This window comes from Eretmochelys imbricata, chromosome 14 (genome assembly GCF_965152235.1).
Source record: "Eretmochelys imbricata isolate rEreImb1 chromosome 14, rEreImb1.hap1, whole genome shotgun sequence".
In the NCBI taxonomy this organism is placed as follows: domain Eukaryota; kingdom Metazoa; phylum Chordata; order Testudines; family Cheloniidae; genus Eretmochelys; species Eretmochelys imbricata.
Genome location: NC_135585.1, coordinates 9,262,291 through 9,286,353, shown reverse-complemented (window position 1 = coordinate 9,286,353; position 24,063 = coordinate 9,262,291). Strand labels below are relative to the sequence as shown.

At 36.4% G+C, this 24,063-nt stretch overlaps 1 protein-coding gene across 4 annotated transcripts in view; it reads left to right on the top strand.

The window, feature by feature from the left end:
• RHOT1 (ras homolog family member T1) overlaps positions 1 to 24,063 on the top strand; it is a 43,260-nt gene that overhangs the window by 15,119 nt on the left and 4,078 nt on the right. For 3 of the 4 annotated variants that reach the window (XM_077832898.1, XM_077832901.1, XM_077832899.1), the window contains exons 5-19: positions 205 to 258; positions 766 to 818; positions 1,895 to 2,003; positions 2,339 to 2,440; positions 4,801 to 4,899; positions 6,309 to 6,417; positions 7,380 to 7,500; positions 9,301 to 9,385; positions 10,682 to 10,827; positions 13,133 to 13,233; positions 13,646 to 13,776; positions 14,354 to 14,437; positions 15,631 to 15,750; positions 16,113 to 16,315; positions 18,364 to 18,486. In XM_077832898.1, the coding sequence (XP_077689024.1) occupies positions 205 to 258; positions 766 to 818; positions 1,895 to 2,003; positions 2,339 to 2,440; positions 4,801 to 4,899; positions 6,309 to 6,417; positions 7,380 to 7,500; positions 9,301 to 9,385; positions 10,682 to 10,827; positions 13,133 to 13,233; positions 13,646 to 13,776; positions 14,354 to 14,437; positions 15,631 to 15,750; positions 16,113 to 16,315; positions 18,364 to 18,486 (1,640 nt within the window). The remainder of the gene's footprint in view (positions 1 to 204; positions 259 to 765; positions 819 to 1,894; positions 2,004 to 2,338; positions 2,441 to 4,800; positions 4,900 to 6,308; positions 6,418 to 7,379; positions 7,501 to 9,300; positions 9,386 to 10,681; positions 10,828 to 13,132; positions 13,234 to 13,645; positions 13,777 to 14,353; positions 14,438 to 15,630; positions 15,751 to 16,112; positions 16,316 to 18,363; positions 18,487 to 24,063) is intronic. The other variant, XM_077832900.1, reaches the window with a different exon arrangement.

Sequence of the window (24,063 nt, the reverse complement as noted above, 5' to 3'; positions counted from 1 at the left end):
TCTTAATATTTTTCATTTCTCTGCTCTCTTCAGGCCATCAGTCCGACTCTAAATTGTATGAGCAAGCTAGGGGCACAAACACTGGCCAACAATGAAGCATTTTTTACTCTTTTGTTGTGATGTTGCTAGGTATGCTTTTTAACTGTTTGCTGTTCTAGGGAATCCACACATTCGGGATTCAATGGTTTCTCTTTTTCATTTTAGGCTAATGTAATTTGCATAGTATATGCTGTTAACAACAAGAATTCTATTGACAAGGTATGATGAAAACACCTTTTATAGTATCTAGCTGCTGTTCAAGATGTATCTCCTGTGACAGGGTACCTGAAGGCACAGTGAAAACTTTGTACTTAAATATTTAAAGTGCATAAAATCTCACTGGAAAATATTACATAGTGTGTAATCTACCAATAGTATTCTTTTTCTGGTGGTTCCCATCAATCGTCTCTTTTTCTTGTTTAACACTGACACCTCAGGGTTTTTTGTTGGGTGTACCATTTTCATAAACAAGGAGTACTGGATAAAATTCTCTTCTGAGCTTGTTAATGCCATGCAATAATCAGCTAGGAGTGTTGCTATCAGTCAGCTTATGCTTTTCCTTTTTAATTCCTACTCCCTCTTGGCCAAAAGTGGTGCTCCTGCCAACTCACAATAAGCCCAGAAAGCAAGAAACCAGGACCAGCCATGCTCAAGTTTATTGTATGCAATTTAGTCATATTAGTCGAAGTGTACATTTTCTTGGTAAGTGTTAATTTCTTGCTTTAGGTAACAAGCAGATGGATTCCTCTCATCAATGAAAGAACAGACAAAGATAGCAGGTATGTACTGAGAGGGAGGAAAAAACATAAAATAGACCTAAATATTAAGGTGATGGGGGTGGTTAAATTACATTGAGGGTCTTGTTCAGCCAAAAAAGACAGATGTGAAGTTAGTCTGAAGTAGTCTCATTGCCTACATTTTTTACAGATATTTTCAACTAGCAAGTGACTTTTTAATACATCAGATATGCTATTTTAAAAATGTCATTGATGGCTTGCGCCATATATGTGAATGCCTTCCTAATTTTTCTGCTGTAATGGCCTACACGAGTTTTCTTCTGATACCAGTTAGGCTAAGAGACAGTCCATGGCTTGATCACAGTGCTGTCTCCATGGGCAGGCTTCTGATTTATTCAGGCACCAGATATTTTAAGTTTTGTACAGATCTATGAAATGTTGTTGGAAGCTGAGAAATTAAAGGAGAGCTTTGAAGGAAGTTCCGTGACAAGCTAAGCATAGGAGACACAGCTTGTATTCTGAACTTCCTGCCTTTGGTTGGCTTAAGCCAGACCCTCATTTTTGTGTGTGAATTTCTGGTTTAGCTATTTTTAAAACAAAACCCAGAAGAAAAAAATCGTTCGTAAGAATGTTGTCCATTTATTGTCCGTGTCTGCTCTTTCTGAGTAATCATGAGCTACTTGGGGATCACTTGTAGTGCAATGTGGAAAATGATTATTTTTACCCAGTGGACCAGCTTTCATATCTTTACAAGGGTAGTGCACTGTGCAGTAGGAATGTCTACAAAATATCCATATGAAATTGTGTGTTCCTGTGTATAATGGAAGCTTTATAAGTAATTAATCACACTGTTTAACTTTTCTAAAAAATCAAAAAACAAGTAGAGCACTTTGTGAGTTAAATGCTTGTCATATTCATTTGTTTGACACCGTTATGAAATAAACCTAAAACTGCTAATTTATTTTTGTTCCTGCTCTTTACCATTGGTGTCTAGTTATTCATAGAAACAACATAAATGCAAATTGTTTACTTCCTTTCTAGTAGAGTAAGTTGCCAAATAAAATAGATATTTTCAGCTCCCTCTCATTGTAAATCTCTGATAAATCTTATGTTTTCAGGCTTCCTCTTATATTGGTTGGAAACAAATCTGATCTAGTGGAATATAGCAGTATGGAGACCATCCTTCCCATTATGAACCAATACACAGAGATAGAAACTTGCGTAGAGGTATGCTCCTAAATTTTGGAATTCATTCTGAATGAATAACAAGTACCACATTGCTGCCAAGTTTATACTTTTTCGATTGTAGTAGTGATAGAGCAACTCAAAATGACTGCGTTGTTGTTGTTTGTATCGCAGTAGCGCTAAGAGGCTGCAACTGAGCTGGAGCTAGTCCCCGTTGAGCTAATCATTGCAAACATATAGGTCTCAATTTTTTTCAAAGGAGTACAGTATCCACTATTAAGGACCATATTTCCAAGAGTTCAGCTTCAATTTAGATACCCAAAGCAATAGTGAAATATTTAAGAGTTAACTAACTAATTTAAAGACTTATTTTTCAGTGTTCAGCCAAAAACTTGAAGAATATATCTGAGCTATTCTATTACGCACAGAAAGCTGTTTTACATCCTACAGGGCCTCTCTATTGTCCAGAGGAAAAAGAGGTACTTTATTTCTTTTTAAACGAATATATGTGTAGTAGTAGTAGTAATCTTCGTTTTGCCAAACCCTTTTCAGAAGACAATTACATTAAAATAGTAAAATATTTTTCCCTTCTTGCTTTTTATGCTACTTCCACCCCAGTAGATTTTTTTCTTGTTTCATTATTTCTGTCTAAGTGTCGGTCACCATGTGCCAGCTCCGTTATGCCTATAGTCTGTGACATTAATCAGAGCCGTGACTTTAACTAAGTCCTGGGGGGAGAATGTTGCAGGATGTTCATTTTACTTCACAATTAATTACGTGTACAAACAATTGCAAATTGATTTTCAGATTTGATTTGGTCCTGGTTGTACAGTTATGCCAAATGTAATCTGATATAATCTGGTTCCAGATTCTTTCTCCATGAACGCAGATGTAAATTCTAAGTAACTCTGTTTACTGCAGTGTAGTTACTCCAGATTTACTCCAGTGTAATGGAAAGCAGAATTATTTCAGAGCACTCTTGTGAGATTTTGACAAGAGAGCTTCAAGATGAGTGCATGTTTTTTCTAGTGTTACAGTAACAGCCATAGCTAGTTTCTTAGTGCACAAGGAAACTGATTAAATGAATTACCTGGGTGCATGTGGATTTTTGTAGTAATAATAATATAGGTTGCAATTAATAGAGGCACTGAATTTATCACTTATTGTGCATTGTCACTTCATCTTGAACAGTGGGGAAAGCCACTTCAGTCTCCAACGTTGAGTAAAAGAAAGCCACAAAATAATCGCAGCTTGACTTTGCACATCCTGATTTTGCCTGGTGCTGTTGTGTCGTGACATTGTATCACCACAGTGCAATTAGTGTTGTCATCCCTTTTCTTTCTCCCTCTTTCTTCACCATTTTGTGGCTGGTAGTTGGAGAAGAGTTTTCTCTCTTCTCTTTTTTCCCCTCACCATCTTATTTATTAAAAAGAAAAGGAGTACTTGTGGCACCTTAGAGACTAACCAATTTATTTGAGCATGAGCTTTTGTGAGCTACAGCTCACTTCATCGGATGCATACCGTGGAAGCTGCAGAAGACATTATATACACACAGAGACCATGAAATGGCCCATTTAAGATGCCTTATTAGATTTATCTTCATTGATAGGCAGAAGATTGTTCTCTAGTCTGATCAAATAAATAGGCTTTAATCTTAGAATTAGAAGTAGAATCATAGAAACACATGGCTGGAAGGGACCTTAAGTGGTCATCTAGTCCATCCTGCAGTGCTGAGGTAGGATTAAGAATACCTAGACCATCTGTGACATGTGTTTGTTTAACATGTTCTTAAAAACCTTCAGTGACAGGGATTCCTCAGCCTCCCTTGGAAGTCTGTTCCAGTGCTTAACCATCCTTCTAACTAGAAAGTTTTTCTTAATATCCAACCTAAATCTCCATTGCTGCTGATTAGTCCAATTACTTCTTGTTGTATATTCAGTGGACACTGAGAAACACTGATCACCATCCTTTTTATAACAGCCTTTAACATATTTGAAGACTATTATCAGGTTTCCCCCTCAGTCTTCTTTGCTCAAGACTAAACATGCCCAGTACTTTCAATCTTTCCTCATAGGTCTTATTTTTGTTGCTCTCTTATGGATTAATGTATTATCTTAAAATGTAAATATTTTAAAAGGTGATCATACAGGAGCTGAGCAAGGGCATAATAGTCTAATGCAGTGGTTTTTAACCTTTTTTCATTTGTGTCAATTATTTGACTAATTTTTGGTTCTTTTTTTTCAAATGGAGGCGTGGATGCCTTTGGAAATCTTAGACATGGTCTGCGGACTGCAGGTTGAAAACCACTGTGCTATGGTAACAATGACCTTTCATAGTCTGCAGACAAGAAGTTTAAAACCACTTGTCTAATGCACCTCAATGTATATTAGGAAAGGCTAGGAAAATTATTTTCTTCAAATTTGTGTCAACAAATTAGTTTTTAAAAACTTTTTACATCACAATAAAGCAACAAATACAGAGAACTATTTTTGGATATTTGTGTTTTTGGATACTTTTGGATTGTTTAGCCTGCAAAGATAGATTCAAGATTTTATATAATTGAATTTAAGGAAGTTTAATATCAAAATGGACTTTTTGGTAATCTTTTTCTGAATAGAAGTTTACTGGTGCCGGGTTTTGTTGGTTGTTTCTTATATTTATTAATTTTCTAGGTGCCCATTCTGAAAATCTAAAACAAAACATACATTAAATTGCCAATATCTATTTGAATTCTGTTTAGTGCTGTCTTGTGGTATTAGTGTGATTATTCTCATCTTCAAGCCAAAATAAAGTGAATTTTCCTGTGAAAGTGGGTCCTAATTTCTCTCTTGATCTATAGATGAAACCTGCCTGTATAAAAGCTCTGACTCGTATCTTCAGAATCTCTGATCAGGATAATGATGGCACTCTCAGTGATGCAGAGCTCAACTTCTTTCAGGTAGGTCCCTACTATTTTTTTTTAATCACCCCCTATTTTCTCCATACCTAGTATATGGTAGCTCAGCTCTAAAATGCTATCAAAACAAGCTGAGGTGACTGGTAACCTTTGGATACCAATTTTTAATTGTTAAACTGTTCACTGGCTAGATCGGGGTAGGCAATCTATGGCACGCGTACCAAAGGTGGCATACGAGCTGATTTTCAGTGGCACTCACACTGCCCGGGGGGGCTCTGCATTTTAATTTAATTTTAAATGAAGCTTCTTAAACATTTTAAAAACCTTATTTACTTTACATACAACAATAGTTTAGTTATAGATTATAGACTTATAGAAAGAGACCTTCTTAAACGTTAAAATGTATTACTGGCACGCGAAACCTTAAATTAGAGTGAATAAATGAAGACTCGGCACACCACTTCTGAAAGGTTGCCGACCGCTGGGCTAGATTGTGCCTTTTAAGGCACTGCTCTGTGCTTGGGGACTGGAGGCTGACTTAACCGAAATTTCCTTGAGTTACAGGGGAGCCAGTACAATGGGCACTGTATCACATAGCAAATAGGTGCATTATGTACTGTCCTTCCTGCTGATGTGGATTTAGGGAAGGCCGTGTTCCCCTTGGGAAACTATTACCATCTTCAGTGTCTCCACTGGGATTGTGCTTTTAGTCCTGTGTGTTGGATGGCGGAAGTCTCTTTCCATGCTCCCACTGGGTAGTGCAAAATCTTGCCCTATATAAATCATCTTTGTATTGTTGATGCCCATAACAGATACTGGGCCTCATTCTCCTTGAATGCTGGTGTAAAATCAGGAGTAATTCCACTGAAGTCAATGGAATGACGCTGGAGTGAGATGAAAATCAGGTCTAACATTTCAGATATCGAACTACATTTAACCTTAAGTATTAGAGCTAAGAAATGGAATGCAGAGTTAAAGCTTCTCCTCAAACCTGAATTCACATTATTGTGGCTAGCTATTGCTAAGATTGTAATTCAGTTGAATATCCTGCGTTTTTTCAGTTTAAATTTGCAACACTTTTCTTGAAAAACGAAAAAGGGTTTTTCTACATCCCTACCTCTACTGATTAGTGTGGGTTTAAATACAATTCTGAGGTTCCCCAGTATTGCATTTCTGTTTCTTTAAACACCTGTTCCTCTCTAGGTGGCTGTGATTCTTTAACAGTCTTGAAAACTGAAGCAAATAATAGATACCCTGTCCTGTTCTGCTCTTTTGTGGGAGCAGTACCAACGAGCAAGGAACTGTCCTGCCTGCTCTGCTTAATTTAGAGTTTGCTTGGATTGCCCCTACCACTAAATTAGCATAGCTCTTAGGGCTGTACTTTGAATAGGATATGCTGTATGATTGACTTAGTATCAGTGTTTCTAATATGCCTTTTCCTTGTTTGTTAGAGAATTTGTTTTAATACTCCACTAGCGCCTCAAGCATTGGAAGATGTAAAGAATGTAGTCAGAAAAAATCTAAGTGATGGAGTTGCTGATAATGGATTAACATTAAAAGGTAGGTATTGTTTGAAGAGAGACATTTAAAGTTGATACAAGATAGAAGTCCATGTGTAATCTGTTGTTAAAGGAGGAAAAAGGGGTTGAAATACGATTTCAGTTTCTTGCTCCCTTGGCAACAAGAGCTGGTCATAACTTGGCTGTGGCGTGGGATAAACTGAGGAATAATCGGGGAGAAGGAAATGGTGTTCCAGTGGAGAATGCTTAAGGGACCAAAATGTCTGAATTAAGTGTGCTGATTCAAATAAATTCTCTCTTGGGCAAATTCTATAGTTTCCATTTAGAGTAGGCTCTTTGTTTAGTTTCACCAGAGGGAGCCCTAGCATAGATAAAGCATTGGTTCCCACTAGCATTCTAGTGACTGCTGTGTAGATCTGTTTGGAGCAAGCTGTAAAAATTAAAGGCAATATCTTTTCTACTACTTGTGGGAGCTGCAACTGTGAAAGCAAAAGTGAGAAATTGTAGGGGGAAAAGCCTAATCTATATGCGGCCTTAATAAATCATGTGTGGCTTGAACTGGAGGAGTAATCTCAGTTTTTAGTAAAACAGGGAAAGTACTTAAGCAATTATCCTTGAATTTTGGTGTAGCAAAACTAATACATGCTTCTGTGAAACTACTGTAGAAGGTTGTCATTCTTTGTATGTTTAATGGAGACTATATAAAAATTTTTAGCATGATACAAATTAAAACCAGCCTTGTAATAAAAATGCTGGGGCTAACACTTAGGAAACAAATTTTAAGAAAATAATTATTTTGGCGATCCGATTATAGAAGTATTATAATTGTACAAATTGAAGGTACAGAAAATGTCATGTATTCATTAAGATTTTATATATCCTGCACTATGCTTTTATGTTTGTGTATTTTGTTCACCCAATTTAAAAAAAACAACCACTCTCAATGTAAATGTTAAATGTTTGAAAGCCTTCATAGTCTTAAGAATTATCATTTAATTTCAGGTTTTCTTTTTCTACATACACTTTTTATTCAGCGAGGAAGACATGAAACTACTTGGACAGTATTACGCCGCTTTGGATATGATGATGACCTAGAGCTCACACCAGAGTATTTGTTTCCTCCGTATGTTTCAGTTGTTAATTTTCACCTATTTATATAGAATTTGTATGTCATGCCTTCGGATTGCTAAATCAACTACTTACTATACATACACAACTCCCAACTTTGTCAGCAATATTTACATTAACACATTATGGGGTATATAGTATATAATAATCTCTTGATGTATGTGTCACTTCAATTATGCATGTGCATTAAAGGCCTACTCCAGTGCCCACAGAAGTAAATGGAAGTTCTTTCCAATAACTTCCTTGGGTGTTGGATCAGACTTGGAGCAGAATAATACCATTTTATACAGAGAGAGTAGAAGGATGAAGGAATTCCAATTTCGGTGTGTTAGCAGAAATGTCTAAACTTAGGTTTCATAGTGTCACCTAGTTTTCACTGTGGGTTGCGTATGGAGAGCAGAGGGACAAGGGATTTGCAATACCAGATCAGACTCTGTTCATTTCACTTCAGAATACTGTCCCTGGCAGAGGTCCATATCTCATTCTTAAGAGGAAAGCAAACTTTTGTCCCTCATAATGCCAATTGTGCAATAGGAGTCAGATTGCGGAAGAAGGAAATTTCTTCCCTGAACACTACAATTGGTTTATGACCAGAACATGGGACTTAATTATCCTTTGTCCAACTATGACAGAAGGAGGACAGGAGACACTGGATGTGGTTTGATTAGGCCACTATTTTATTCCTAAATGTCAGGGAGTACCTAGCAGATAAAAGTGTGCAGTGCAGGTAATTCCATAATCATTTACATGTACTTGGTGGAGGAGGAGGCTGCTGTCCATCTTCCCCCTTCACCCATCTCAGTACCCAGCCAACTTGCTGCTTGGACCTTACCCCCACCCCTTGAATGAGGGTTAAGGGGAACTGTAAATGGGGGGCAGGTTCCTTGCCGTACCAGTCATCAGAGCCCCAAGTCCCCCATTTCCATATTCCTTTTAAGGAATACCTCCTTTAAATCCTTTACCAATCCATTTTATCTGATCACCATATCCCTTCCCAACGGAGTAACTGCACTGGACATCCGCCCCACACTTACACAGTGAGTTGTGACATGATAGCCTAACTCCCGTTTCATGTTTGCCCCAACTAAGTCCCTAGCCATTGTGGAGAAGAGGGAGAAAAAAAAACCCTCTTGCCTTGGCCAGTGTGGTGGTGAGGGAAAAAATTCCTTCCCAGTCCCCCGAGAAAGGAGCGACTAGTGTAATGCCCACCATTGATCATGACAAAACCTGGTATTTAACTATGGCCATTGGTAGAAGGGTGGGTGCTGCTCTACCTGGTCCAGGTAAAAGAGGGCTTTTCCTGCAGAGGCATAGGCCTAAATAGTCTCCCCTCTCTTCTGGTCATCTGGGGGGGATAGATCAGTGTCCCTGCTGACCTGGTTTGAAGCTGCCCTTCCTATAAGCCAGCCAATAGCCCCAACTGCTTAATATGCGGTGAAGTCATTCTCTTACCATGCATAGTTACAAGTGAGATAGTTATAAAACTGTCCAGCTCTTTTTATGGCATTTAACTCCTTTAGGATGAGATTTTCAGAGGCTCTTATTTTCTTTTGACTATACCATCCTTATCTTTTTCATTGAATGCTGCTGATATTCCTGTTGTATCTGAAAGTGCCTTATATTACAGATGATTTTAGAACTCCTAGTAAACAGTGCTTGCTGTGTTTTCAGTGAAACAGAAAAGGAGCTGATTGCAAAACCAAAACCACTAAATGCTATTTTCATGTTTATTTCTTGGAAGAATTACATTATTTATTATCTGACTAATTTTTGGTTCTTTTTTTAAAATAAACAGGCTAAAAATTCCTTCTGACTGCACAACAGAATTGAATCACCATGTGTATTTGTTTCTCCAAAGCACGTTTGATAAGCATGATTTGGTAAGCTTTTAGTCTGACTTAAGTGGTGCTTGTATAATGTTTTAATTGCTCTCTAAATCTTAACTCTTTGACTTGATCAGTACAACGGGATGTTTATCAACAAAATCCAACCCCTGATGTCCAGCAGTCTTTTTTACCTTCTATTAGGATTGGATTGAAATTTATGAAGCTGAACCAATTTTATTTTTCAAACTCAAAGAAATAATTAGGATTCAATATTCATCTTTAATGTGGCACAGGAAACTAAATCAATGCTTTTATATTGGGAGAGCCATCTTCCTTGTGTTTAAATTGTTCTGTGAGCCAACCAGGTAACATTAGTACCCTACTCCATATAAAGTCTATACATGATGTCAGTTTATCTCCTACCTGGAACTAGGCTTTGTTAGCTCAAGTAACAAAAGAATAAAACTCAGCCTAAGCTTTCTGTGGAAGCCTGGCAGTTCCTAGGGTTTCCTGTAGGGCTTCCCTGTTTCTTCTTCCAGTTTTCTTGGACCAAGGATCATGCTTCCCTCTGCTCTTGGAGTTGAATGGCCAGCACCGGTTACAGTGTGGCAGCAGTTCTGTGAGGGTTCTGACTCCTGATAGGTTGAGTCAACAGAACAGCTCTTCCCTATGCAGGGTCAGATTCTGCTACCCTTTTAAATGTTGCTTTGATCAGTGATATTCCTAAACCAGGAAAAATGTTCTTACCATGTTATGAAATTGTATTTAAAATAATATTTATTTTACACTCACAGTCAAGAATGCTAGAAATGACAAATGCCTATGTAGGAATAAAGATTGAATAAGGCTTTAACAAGAGAGTCAATGTTTTGGGAGTTTGGGCTTATTCTCCATTTTATGTATTCAGATTCTTTATTTGAAGGAACGGTTGTGGCCCTTTCTTGTCTGTCTGAGGCCTGTTCTGCACTAGAAACGCTTGTCGCATAGGGATGCAATTTTTCTTTTAAACAACACTTTTATACCAGCAAAAGCCCCAGGGTAGATGCAGTTACACCAGCAAAAAAGTGTTTTTGTCTATATAACTTATTTTGTTAAGGAAAATGTATAAGTTATACCAGCAGAAGCACTCATACGCCAGTATACGCAGCTGGTATGTTTACCCTTTCTAGCGTATACAAGTCCTGAGAATCCTTTTTTAAAACTGGTTATCCACCTGTTGTAAGAAAATCCTTATGGAATGAATGCTGCACAGGCCATTCAAATCCCATGCAAAAAATACTTTCCTTTTGCAAGTATGTTTTGATGAGAATATTATTAGTATCTGATGTATAACTATGTGCATATTTCTAGGATAGAGATTGTGCTTTGTCCCCTGATGAACTCAAAGATTTGTTCAAAGTCTTCCCTTATATACCATGGGGACCTGATGTCAACAACACAGTTTGTACAAATGAAAGGGGATGGATAACATACCAGGGGTTTCTTTCTCAGTGGACGTAAGTACGGTACATTATATGTTGCTGTTGCCCAGGAGTTACATTAGGACCTTACAATGGCCTTACATTAGGACTTCATGTGATGTAATAACCTATTTCATTGCACATTTATCTGCGTAGTTCTAAATATGCTATGCAAATCTTTTGTTTAAAAAAGTTAATAGTAAATCTAGTGAGGTAACTGAAAAAATCAGTCGCGTTTAACATTTTTTGATGAATGTTGTTAGAGCGATCTACTTCTCTGAATGCTTTTAAATAACTATGCTAATTGACATGCCACAGTTTTGCAGTATGATTTAGTTATCAATCAGATCTAATCAACTATATAGATAGCACCGACAGTGTTGCTGCTTAAACGTTTATAGCAAATGTGATGCCAAAACTGTGGAGATCTGTTTAACAGATGAGTTCCTGAGACTGCTGTAACCGTATTCAGAGAAGAGATTGTAATTCTCAGAGTTAGACACACAGCTCTTGTTTTAAAGGGAATAAGAAAGACTATTGCATTTGAGACTGCAGAACTAAGTTACTTGCTCAGTAAAACGTCCTTTCCATTTATGAAACCATGCTTTATTTGGAGCCAGAGGTTCTCGCTGAAATGCCTTGATGAAGTTTGTTTACTCCCTTAATGAGGTTTAGTCTGCATTATAAAGTTGTTGCACACGTTTGGCTCAGCTACCAGTGTTCCCAGGAGAGGCGTGCTGACTTAATGTGAATAGAGGTTGAATTACCTTGTACTCTGGAGAGAATGGTAGTTCCTCAGTAAGCTGGAGGTTGTTCTCCAGTAGGGCTTTCAGAGAAGTTCACATTATTTTTTTTGGCTGACTCCTTTTTGTTTGTTGTTTTGGAAACTTGCAGTACATTTTCCAGAACTTTTATGTCTGTCATGTTTACATAACTGACTTGTAGAGAAATTCACTTAAATATCTATTGCTGATTTCATGGTGCTCTGCTAGTTCAGTAGCAGATGAATATCGCTGACTAGAGCCAGGTGTAGCATGGAAAACATGTACAAGCTTCTCCATACTGCTCAGTCAACACAAATCAATCCTGATCTCCAGCATCTTGACTATACTAGTCTTAGTCTTTTTATCCTCCTAACCTACCTCTGCCAATGTATTTCCATTCACCTGGATCCTGTCACTTGCTTGTCTAATCCTGAGCCTCTCCTATCCAAACATTTACCAGTCACATTAAATTACATGGTGTGGTTTTTATATGAGCATCCATGCTTAAAGGGGCTAATCTGAAATCACTAAATTTCTTCTTACTTGACCTACATAGGATTGAAACATAGGTCTCCAGAAATACTAACTTTCTGTACCAACCAGCCATTGTCACAAGAATATTTAAGGGATGTATATTATTTTTGGATTTTGTCAATCCCGCTGTCCTTAGTTCATTTGAGATCATTGATAATGGAGCCCCCCAGAATCCAGTTTGTTTGATTTACATAATTGCTAAATCAAATGTAACCATGTACTTGCTATGTAATTAATGCATACTTTACCAGTATATCACCTATGAGAGAATGTTTGATATTTATCTAAGAAAAGCTATTGGATGATTCCATTTCAGGTACCACTTAAGTTTCTTTTGAATGCGGTAAAGCACTTTAGAGAACTAACATGTAGGAACAGTATTGAGGACATTCACTATAAGATCCCATTTTAAAGCTTTCTGTTGAAGATCTGCTATTATGTAGAAAGGAAGAAAGCCAAAATGTTGAAGAATTGACCAAAGCAATAGAGCTTTTGGAGCCACTGTGTGGCCTGCTGCTCAGAGAACTACAGGCTGTTCTGGAATTTGGGCAGTGTCCAATGATCATGGCTTCAGGACTCTCACCAGATTTTGGAAATCTGCCTGAAGTAGTATGATTATTGAGTCATTAATTGTCACCCTCTCAATAGTTAGTCAGTATTTTCTCTATATATACCTCCTGTAAACATTAAAGATGTTGCTGTCTTCTGTTTGCTTTCCTCTTGACAGTGAGTTGGGAATACAAGGGAGGAGCAATCACATTCATTTTGTGTTGTGAAAAGCATTGTATAGGTTGTCAGCATGGGTGGTTTGATCTTAGCAGGGGCTGCCCCCATAGTATAATGGATTCATTATATTAATAAAACTAGGGCCATTTAACTTTAAAACACGTGTGTTCTCATCACTGTATGGCACCAGAACACTCTGCTTTTGCCAGATGTAATACATAGGGCACAAGTACTTTTAACAGAAATCTGGAATGGTGGATGTTGCCAATTTAGGAATGATTGTTTTGGGATTTTTTCCCCTCTCTTTTTTTCCTTAGACTAACTACATATTTAGATGTACAGCGCTGCCTGGAGTACTTGGGCTATTTAGGCTATTCAATACTGACAGAGCAAGAGTCTCAAGCATCAGCAATTACAGGTAAGTATCTGAAATGCTGTTAATACAGTTTGGGAGCTTATTTTAAAAGATCAGTTTCATACATCCAATTGCCAAGCTGTAAATTGAGTTTAAATGAAATGTTCTGTGTGTTTTTTTCTCCTTTCTGCTTAGAACACAGACATATTTTGAAAAGGAATAATATCCTGGAGAGCATTCTAGTTTGTTTATAAAAGTAAAAAAGTATATATGTAAAAGATTATGACTTTTATAAATGACACCATCATATGAAAAGATTCTCGATTCCTGTTGAATTAGTTGGCATTTGTTCACTTGAACTTTTTAAAAAGTGTGTGCCATTGGGATATTAAAGATTTTTATTACAGATGTTTCAAATATGATTTAAGTAATTTAACTGTTCCTACTGTAGGAATTTTAATTTTTTTTTTTAAAGTAACTAGAGATAAAAAGATAGACCTCCAAAAAAAGCAGACTCAAAGGAATGTGTTCCGATGTAATGTTATTGGGATGAAAGGCTGTGGGAAAAGTGGTGTTCTCCAGGCACTTCTTGGAAGAAATCTAATGGTAAGAAACATTTTCTTTTTAATTTGAGTTGTAATTAAATAATATTGAGAGTTAAGTTTGGGTAACAAAATTCTGTTGACAGCGTGCCCTGACTGTGATGATTTAGTTGGGGATTGGTCCTGCTTTGAGCAGGGGGTTGGACTCGATGACCTCCTAAGGTCCCTTCCAACCCTGATATTCTATGATACTGTGATTCTATACAGCTAGCTGCCTTAAACTTTTCTTGTTAGCACTAAAGTTTGGGAAAGCCATCATGGATTGCAGAATTTTACAAATTATCAAGTAAGTGAACAGATATGGCAATTGAGGATACTGCCTTGCAAAATGTGCTTTGTTCGTTTCCTTTTACGTTAGTCGTTTTAATCTTTGATACTTCATGACTGACAAAATGTACTACAGCTACATGTTTACTAGCATACTATGAAGTCTTCATAATATAAGAAGAACTTCACCATAGTTCTCTGATATTAAGCAAGTGCAACTGAGTAGGAACCTGAAAAATTATTTAAATACAGTTTTTATGGGGAGGAAGTTGCTATTGATTATTGTCTAACCTTTAAATTCTTTGTGTTTTCAGAGGCAGAGGCAAATACGTGCAGAGCACAAATCTTACTATGCGATGAATACAGTCTATGTATATGGGCAAGAAAAATACTTGCTGGTAAGACTACATCATCAGGTTTTTTTATATATTTATTTTGTATATATATATTAATATATATATTTTGTCAGTCATGAAGTATCAAAGATGTAGTGTGTATATATATATATAAATTTTAAAATATGTTGTATTAACTGGTTTACAGAAGGCTACATTTACTTGAGGCAATTGTTTCTTGTCTGGATTTAGCTGTCTTGTGTTCTGGGTGTGAGTGCTTTTTTAAGACTTAAATACTTTCTTTGAGCAGCGTTAACTACAGATTTCTAGCTGCTTGCAAAATTAAGTTTATATAACTCTGTAAATTATTGATTGTGCAATATTTTATTTTTGGCACCTTCCCTTAAAATGTACCAAAAACACTCTGAGATCATCTTAATTGCACTTATTCAGTTGGACTCCTGTTACAAGGCTTCTGTTCTGTTGTTATATATCCTAATTATCACAACACCTAATTTAGAAAACATTCAACTTCTCAAATCTAATACACACATCAAATTAAAATCTTCCATCTTATTTTCTTTACTTCTAAACATGTAGTCAATGCAGTGTTAAGATACTTTTCAGCACTTAGGCTGTAGAAAATACATCTACCCATTTCTAGAGTATGTATGTGTTTTCTTTGGGCTCGTTTGCATATTTAGAGAGATTCCAGCATAAGACAGAATAGAAGGGGGAAATATAGCAAGGAATTTACAGGTCACAGAATGAAAACCTGTCAGATGGATGATAGTTTAGTTAACCCTTGAAACACTGGCACTGATATATTGCCAGACAAATTAGTGTTTTAAAATGTATTCAGAATCTTCAACAGGTGAAGAAGATCTGTGAAGATTGGAAATACCCTTTAACATTTGTTTAAATGTGGTTCATTCATCATAATTGGAATGCTCCCTTGTTTTGCAAGTTCTTGTTTAGTCCTTTGCTCAGTGGTTTTGACTCTAGGATGAGAACCAGATTGAATGGGAATATAAGGCATTAGGTGGTTTCAGCAAATATTTCTTTATGCTGAGAGTATTTTGGTTGCCTGCAGATGTGGTAGTAGCAGGTCTTGTGCTAGCTTTATGGCACGTTCTCTGTGTTGTTTTGAGCTTGAATAAATCTAATAGGAAATTAAAAAGAAAAAGAAATCAAAACAGAAGAGAGAGTTATGCAATTAATTTCATAATATCAAAGCTTTTTTCCTGCTTTTTCAGCTACATGATGTTGGTGAATCTGAATTTTTAACTGATGCCGAGACCATATGTGATGCTGTTTGCTTGGTGTATGATGTCAGTAATCCTAAATCCTTTGAATACTGTGCTAGGATTTTTAAGGTTTGTATCTTTTGTACGTATCTCATTACACTGGTTCACTAGGGGGAAAATAAATCTTCACTTTCAGTTATCAGCATTCCTGGCTGTCTGAGTTTGGCACCAGAAGTGCATATGCCTCCTGCATGATTGCTGATTATTTGCAGTTGATGCATTTAAAAATGCAGAAAGAGCTTGGTGGGCTTCTGTTACTAATGCCCAGCTATGGTTTAGCTGCCTATGCAGAGCACTCTGCTTCTAGAGTTGTGCTCAGCTAAGCCTTTGAATGCTTGATGTTGCCACGAGAAACAATAATAATAGGCTATTCCAAGTTGTTTGAACACATGAACTCCTGTTTGTCTCAATATTTTTCTTTTAATTTGCAGCAACACTTTGTGGACAGCAAAATACCTTGCTTAGTGGTAGCTGCAAAGTCAGACCTACATGAAGTTAAACAAGAATATAGCATTTCCCCTGCTGACTTCTGCAAGAAACACAAAATGCCTCCACCGCAAGCCTTTACTTGTAACACTGTTGATATACCGAGTAAGGATATCTTTGTTAAACTGACAACAATGGCCATGTATCCGTAAGTAGTCAAGCATCATAGTTTTCATACTGCATGGATCATGACAACACTGCATGCCATTCTTAACCAAGAGGGTGGAACTCTCTGCCTCATTTAAGTTGTTTAGCATCAGAGAGAGGTGCTAGTGATATCAGCGATTTAGAAGGTTCCATTAATCCAATAGATACAGAGTTCTGTTCTCTTCATGTATGCATACATAACTCATTGCTGTTAATCATTGTCAGTGGGGAACTGTGAGCATATGCAGAAGAGACTAGACTCCCATATGTCATAACTACTAGTGTAGTGAGTTTATTAATGTAATAATAATTAATAATATAATGAATCATTGCTACAAAATGTCTTAACAGTAACAGAGAGTGCAATTAAGATATAATATTTCATACACCTATGTGCGTCTGAGTTTCAAAGGTACTGAGCACCCACAGTTCCCACTGACTTAAAACTAAATTGCAGGTGCTCAGCACTTTTGAGTCCATGTTTAGATATAGAATTCTGGACAGTAGTGGTGGCTTTTGAATGGCTATTGGTGATATGCCCCTGTCGTATTATATCCAGTAGATGCATGAGTCTGAGAGCCATAACATAAACAAGTGCCTTTCTGGGAGATTACTTTAAGACTGAAAGTCACTGAGACTACAGTCATGTACCACATAACTAGGAAAGTGACATCTAGGATTTTTCTGTTTTCTTACATACAAAATGGTAATCAGTATTTGATGAACTGACACAACGTTGTTCACATTATATAACACTTAGCAATAAGATACAATCCATGTTCTACTAAAATGGTAAAATCATAGCATATTTGTAGCAATTATTTTAGGTATATAGAAATGTATCTTAAATATTCACCGAATTACACATTCACAGTATGCCCTATTTGTTGTTTAAAGCAATGAAAGAAACCATTGAGATGAATGACCCAGTACTGTTTGGTAATATTTTCAAGTCATAGTCATAAACAAATAAAAATTGACTTACCTGACAATTATTGCAATTCAGATCCATAGACAGTTATGATTCATAACATTACTTAGTGTACAATAATTCCCTAGAAATGCACTGAGGTTTCATTGGTTAATAATGCCTATGTAGGACATGTAATTAATAATGTTTGTGACTTAGTTTCACAAATCTATTAGCTATTACATATTTTATATGGTGCCCAAATATATATATTTGTCAGACTTCAGATTTAATATATTTAAAATTACATTGCTTCTCACTAAGCATCTCACTCTGTTGCTAACCATACTTTACATCCCTCTTTAGTTGGTAGGTGGAGCTTTATGTATTGTGGTGAACTAGATATACATTATTAAATAACAGATGGATTCTAGTATGACAGCTGGCACTGGCTTTAAATTAAAGAGAAGTAATGTCATCTTCAGCCAGAAATCTAGATTTTAAAAAATGGGATCTCTTGAATTAGAGCAGTAAGGTTTCTGTTTTGTTTTTTACTTTTGGTTTATTCGGTAGTGCTGGAATATTAGGACATTTAAAACTGTGTGTGGCACTGAGTATTCGTTTGTCTTAGAAATATCCCTTATTCCTCCCTGGTTTTCAAGCATGTGTATATTAGTTTGTGGGGGAGGGAAGGGGAATGGAAAAATTGGTTATTTGTGTCACTTTATAAAGTAAAATGTGTTCTGTTACTGAGTGATAGAAAATGTGGCTTCTTCAATTTTCCTTTCCTTTGATTGAGAAGAGGGTGTTATCTATTGCTGTGCAGACACATTCCATTCAACCTTTATGATACTTTGTTCCTGAAGACAGATATAACAAACATTTTTATTAATGTTTGTGTTTTCCAGTTTTTATCTGTGTAGGAGGAGGCGTTTGCCAGTGTGTCATCTAGACGTAAAACATCTAGCCCTGGAATTCTGCACAGCTTTAGTCTACCCTTGCCTCCCTGGCTGACCTTTCTTTTCCTCTTTCAAATGTAACTAATTTATTCCTAAATCTCTTGGTTTTGGCACAGCCCTAATGTGTGCCTGATTTAATGAGCAAGATCTCAACTTGTGTCCTTCTGTGTGTTTTTGCAGCCATGCCCGATTACGCTGTATGTGCGCCTGCAACAGGTGTACATTTTGCATCTGTCAGAACTTCCTCAACTCAGACTTGCTGCAATCTGTAAAGAACAAACTCTTCACTGCAGTTCTTAACAGGTCCTTAACTTTATTTACTAGGTACCAGGCGTGCTTTTAAAATACTAAAAAAGAAAAAAAGGCAATTGGTAACTTTATATGATGCAGATTTTCACTCCATATCCACCAGACAGATGCTTCTCTTAATATTTGCAGTAAAATGAGTCAAGTTTTATGACCTCTTTAACTTAAAAGTATAGTTGATCACTATATCAACTATAGGCCTTAATCTAATAGTAATGTATTGAAGCATTGCCATCTTGATGCTCAACTCAGCCAATTAGGCGATAGGTCTAATTCTTCAATATTTTGCTATCTTTTTAGGTAGATAGTCGAGAATGAAAAATTAACAATGTTTTAAAATCTGTTTAGTACTAGAATAATATATAAAACACCCATGTAGTATGAATGAGATCTGTATCTTTCTTAGACATGAATTTTAGAAATCCATTTTATTTAAGTATTGTTGCAGGCAAAAGTAAGGCTTATGTAGAGCAGTACTATTCAGTGTAATTATGTTTATAATACAATTCATACCACTTAACTTGTGGGAGTTAATACAAAACACATTTTACTAATCTTCAGTTTGTACAGATTAGTGGATATGATGTGAAGAAATCTGCAGCTTTAACAGCCAGCTACTCTTGAACAAAACACAACCTGCTTATACACTTTAAGAAAATTAGCTACTGTAGAAAATTTTTAACCACCCAAACATTCAAGTATTTTGGAAAAAAATAATTGATAAATGAACATTAAAATATTTTTGATAATATTTTTCATAATTGAAAACAGTGCTGCATCTTGTCTTACTTGTATTGCAGGCTGTGTTGGTTAAACCCCTGTCTTTGACACACACACAAATTACTAACAGCTGAAATTCTGTCATCTTGGCCCAGCAAATGAATGGGAGTTCAAACCGAACAATAATTCTGTAGTGCGGTGGCTCCATGTTCCATATTTTTCTTGGAGTGACAGATGGTTGTGATATGCATCTTGGAAGGTCAGGATTAGAATGCATTCTTGCATATCCTGAAAGTCTTGTGTTGCATGTTTTGTGTGATACCTTTTGTTAGTTTCAGATCATTATAGTCATAAAACAGAGTAGGCATCATCTTTGTATGCAGGCTGTATGTATACAAGGGCTCTGATGGTATTTCTGATTTGTGTGCAGAGAGTATGGAGAGAGTTTTAGTGAAATGTATCTTTTCGAGTTCAGTGTACAACTAATAACAGTACAATGTGAATTTATAGAAGAGAAACCTTTTAGCTCAGAAAATTAAGATTGTCGACTTAGAAATGACAATGAAACATTTGACGCTATTCATTCGTGTTGCATCTTTTCTACATAAATTGTCCCTCATAAAGTCCCCTTGAAACTTGTTCCCACTCATTTATTCAAACCCAGCCATGCAGCCAATTTAACACACTTGAAAATCTCAGAAAACAGCAACTCTTCAAACTCCTCAGTAGGAAGGCTGTGAGCGCCCCAAGGGGATGAGGGAGTCACATAATCCATACCCAATTCCCCTTTCAAAATGGCCATGGATAGTTGTCCCTGTTTCTTAGCTATATGCTGCTTCTTCCCCTTGCTGCTCTCCTATTTGAGAATCCTCCATCAGATCCCTTACTAGATTGATCCAAGATAATAGTGGAGACTTTGGCTGACATGCTGTCCTCTGTTGGCCAGTCTTGCAGTGCAGTCACCCCCAGTCCTTGACACTGTACGGTTGGGAATCACAAGCACCAGAATATGTCACCTTCTCTGTGACAGGTTCAAAATTTGGAGGAGGAGGAGAATTCATGGGAGAGCTTCTGCCCTGACCATGTTGGAAAAAAGTTTACTTTCTATGATCTGTTGTATTGGTCATTTACTTAAAGCGAATTGTCTTTACTTTAGGTGTCCAGCTCACCAATATGTTTATTTAACCAGCTCCCCTCCTTTCTAGCTCTTCCTTTTCCTCTCACAGCATTTGCTTACCGAACCCCTAAAGACCATGGGATACGTAGTTTCACACAGTCTCTCCACACTTCAGTAGAGTGAACTGAGTAGTGTGTATGTAAATAAATGTATTTTAAAGAAAAATAGAACCGATGAAGTGAGCTGTAGCTCACGAAAGCTTATGCTCAAATAAATTTGTTAGTCTCTAAGGTGCCACAAGTACTCCTTTTCTTTTTGCGAATACAGACTAACACGGCTGCTACTCTGAAACTAAGATGTTTGTTCATTCTCATAAATATTGTTTCATAAAATGAAAGCAGAGATTAACCTTTAATTATAGACTAACAAGGAGAGCCACTGGAGGTGTTTTTCTGGTTTAACAGAATAGGTAGATTTAAAGAACATTTTCACAGGGGAAACAAGGTATTTAAAGAAAGAGATAATGAGGGAACATTATTTGATGTTGATTTAGTGTCTATAAAACACAACCTCAACAGAAAATGCATTTGAATTAAGAAGTTTTTAAAATGCAATTGTTATGCCTTGTATGGTTTTCTCTGCTTGCTTCTACAGCTGCTTACCGCTAAGTCAGAAAGTCAGGAAAAACATTACTTAACTAGGAAGCAAGGAGACCTGTCTCAGTGGAGAAGCTAATGTCATGATCTCCCTCCCACCCTGAAATATTAACCCTCTAGATAGCAGAGGAATGCATGATTAATCTGTAAACTGAAATGCATTTAGATTTAACGCCTAATTGCTATTGTTAGCAGGTGTTGCTAGTTAGTGTTTATATATAATCATGATGACAAAATATTATTTTGTAATCATGTTTAATATTCCAAACCCAGCAGTTAACACAATAGCAGTGATTTTGTGCAAATGAAATATCATGCATCCACCTACATTCAATGTCTCTTGTGTCTGACCCTCTTTATGGATTCTTTTGGGATTTCCTAGTTTAGCAGAAAAACAGATTGAGAGAAATGGGGACGTTTATCCATTTAATGTATCTGTTATGGAGGAGCAGGATTGTTGGTTTGAACTACCCAGGATCCTTGTTCATAGATTCCACTAGGAAGATGGCACTGCATTCTAAACACTGCAGATTGCATGCGTGAGAGAAAGCACTTGTTCGTATGTTGTTGTATTTTTATATTTTTAATTTGTTCTTTCCTTTAGGTGTTCATTTTCATTTGTCTGGCTGGCATTCACTCTCCTTTTACTACATTATTTTACCTCTTTTTAAAAAAGTTTTTCTGTGTAATTCTAACCCTTTTTTAACCATCAACTTGAGGGGGTTGTGTTTTTGGGGGGGTTTTTTGTTTGTTTTTTTACTATGCTGCATCTATTTGGAATGTTGAATGAGATTTGTTTTTTCTTTCTGCTTTGTTGGTTTTAAATCATTCATTCATCTTGTTTCTCTTATACAATAGCTGCATTTTACTCTGGCAATTGAGTTTATGGTTAAAAACAAGATGTTTGTATTTATTCTTATGCATGAGAATGATGATGGTTCCATCAGGGAGATTTTTTCGGTTAAGTTTAATTCTTAGATTCTGGAATTGAAATAGTGGAAATAAGAGTGGGGTTTTATTTAACATATTTTTTTAAAAAAACCTTGCACATAAAAACATGATTATTTCAACAGTTTTAGGATTTGTTCCTACAGTTTCAGTTGCCTATAAAACCCTCCTTCTGTGAAACCCAATCTGGAAAAAAGCACTATTTACTGACTGTAATAGAGAAAAGAGTAGTTCCCTGAATCCAGTATAAGTGTTTAGACTTTATGGTGTAGTGCACTTACATTTTTAGGGAATATGTTCTTACAGCCTTCCAAAATCACCATAAAAATCTGTTAAATTATACAGGCAAATTATACAGGTATTCACTTCTACCATGATGATGATGATGAAAATTAATGCTCTTTTATTGACCATTTCCTACCACTCATTACTGGCTATAGCCAAGCAGAATTTTGCAAAGCTATGCTAATGCACTGTTTTACAAATGGGGTATCTTGAACTGGCTTTTTACATTGTCACAGGCATTGTGTGTGCACTAAAATGCACTTGTTGCTTTTCATATATTAGATGGCTAATGGGGAAAAAATTCTAATATCCAGAATGTGTTTACAACATAGAAAATTACGTGCCTAAATGTAATATTTAAATGAAAGCTGCAGCAACTTGCATGTATACTTAGTGTGTTTTTATTTTAAATTCAGTTGCTTAACAACTTGTGGCTAAAATATATTGTTTGTCAAAGTAAACTGCTGTTGCTTGCTGTTTGTTAATTTATTATTTATCATTTGGTGTAAGTATCCATATGGCTGGTCCATTTCCGTCATGACAAGGTGGTGTTGACCTCATCTGCTACTCTTTTTATATGCTTTGCCAGTTAGCATGTGGAAATTTTTGGAGATTTTTTTATAACTAATATTATCTTCCCAAATTTGGGGTTCTTCTGCTACTAATGTTGACTTAAAAGCTTGTCTACGTTGGCCGACAGTTCAACCAGTTCCCAGGTGTAATTAATAGGCATGCTCAGTTAATATCTTGCTTACTGTGTGATGCTAACTTCTTGTGAGTTGTTAAAGTCTGTTAAAAGAAACACTGTTCTAGACTGCAACATACGTCACTAAAATAGCAGGTGATAAAACAGCTACTTGCCTCAATGTTTTAGGGCAATTTGAAGCAAAGTTCTGTGCTTTTTCTTTCCAAATTATTTTTAAACCTGGGTTCTGTTTCTAAATATAATGTGGAGCAAATGTGTCTAACATAGAAGTCTTATTTTGAAAGCTTAATAAACTACAGGAAGTTGATGAGCTAAATCTTATTACTAGAGGGCAAGATCTCATAAAACTCTGCATCAGTTTCTATTTCTAATTTAGGATCATCTTTGTCTTCTTGTTTAAGATAAGAAAAGGAGTACTTGTGGCATCCGATGAAGTGAGCTGTAGCTCACAAAAGCTTATGCTCAAGTAAATTTGTTAGTCTCTAAGGTGCCACAAGTACTCCTTTTCTTTTTGAGGATACAGACTAACACGGCTGCTACTCTGAAACTTGTTTAAGATAGGGACCAAATTCTTCCCTCATTTGGAGTTAGTGGAAGTATCTATTATTGGCTAACCTGACACTAGTATAATAGCTTCTGACATACCATTCATATATTACAGATTCCTAATCTCTCACACGTCATTTTAAAATTTTGAAATATTATTTTAATATATTTAGTTTGCCTGTGTATTTGAGATCAGAAGAAACTCCTAAACTGTGAAAGCTTTCTTTGATACTATTATGGAAGCTGTAGAGTTTGGGACAAAATTTCATGTGGTATAACCACATTAAAGTTGAACCACATGGAAAACTTCCCCTTTTTGTTATTTGGGGTTATTTTAATAAGAGATGTGAGTATGGCATTGAGTTGTGGAAAGATTCCATTTGCTGTGTACACCGATTGCTATGAAACATTTATAAGTAAAGGCTGGGACTTTCAAAGGAGCCCAAAAGAATTGGATACCCAAGTCCCACTGAATTTTGGTTGGTTCTGGACTCCTAACTCCCTTGGAAGAATTTCTGCCAAAAAGTACAGGGCATGATCCAGTGCTCATTGACGTCAATAGAAGGACTCCTATTGGTTTCAGTGGATGAGGGCTT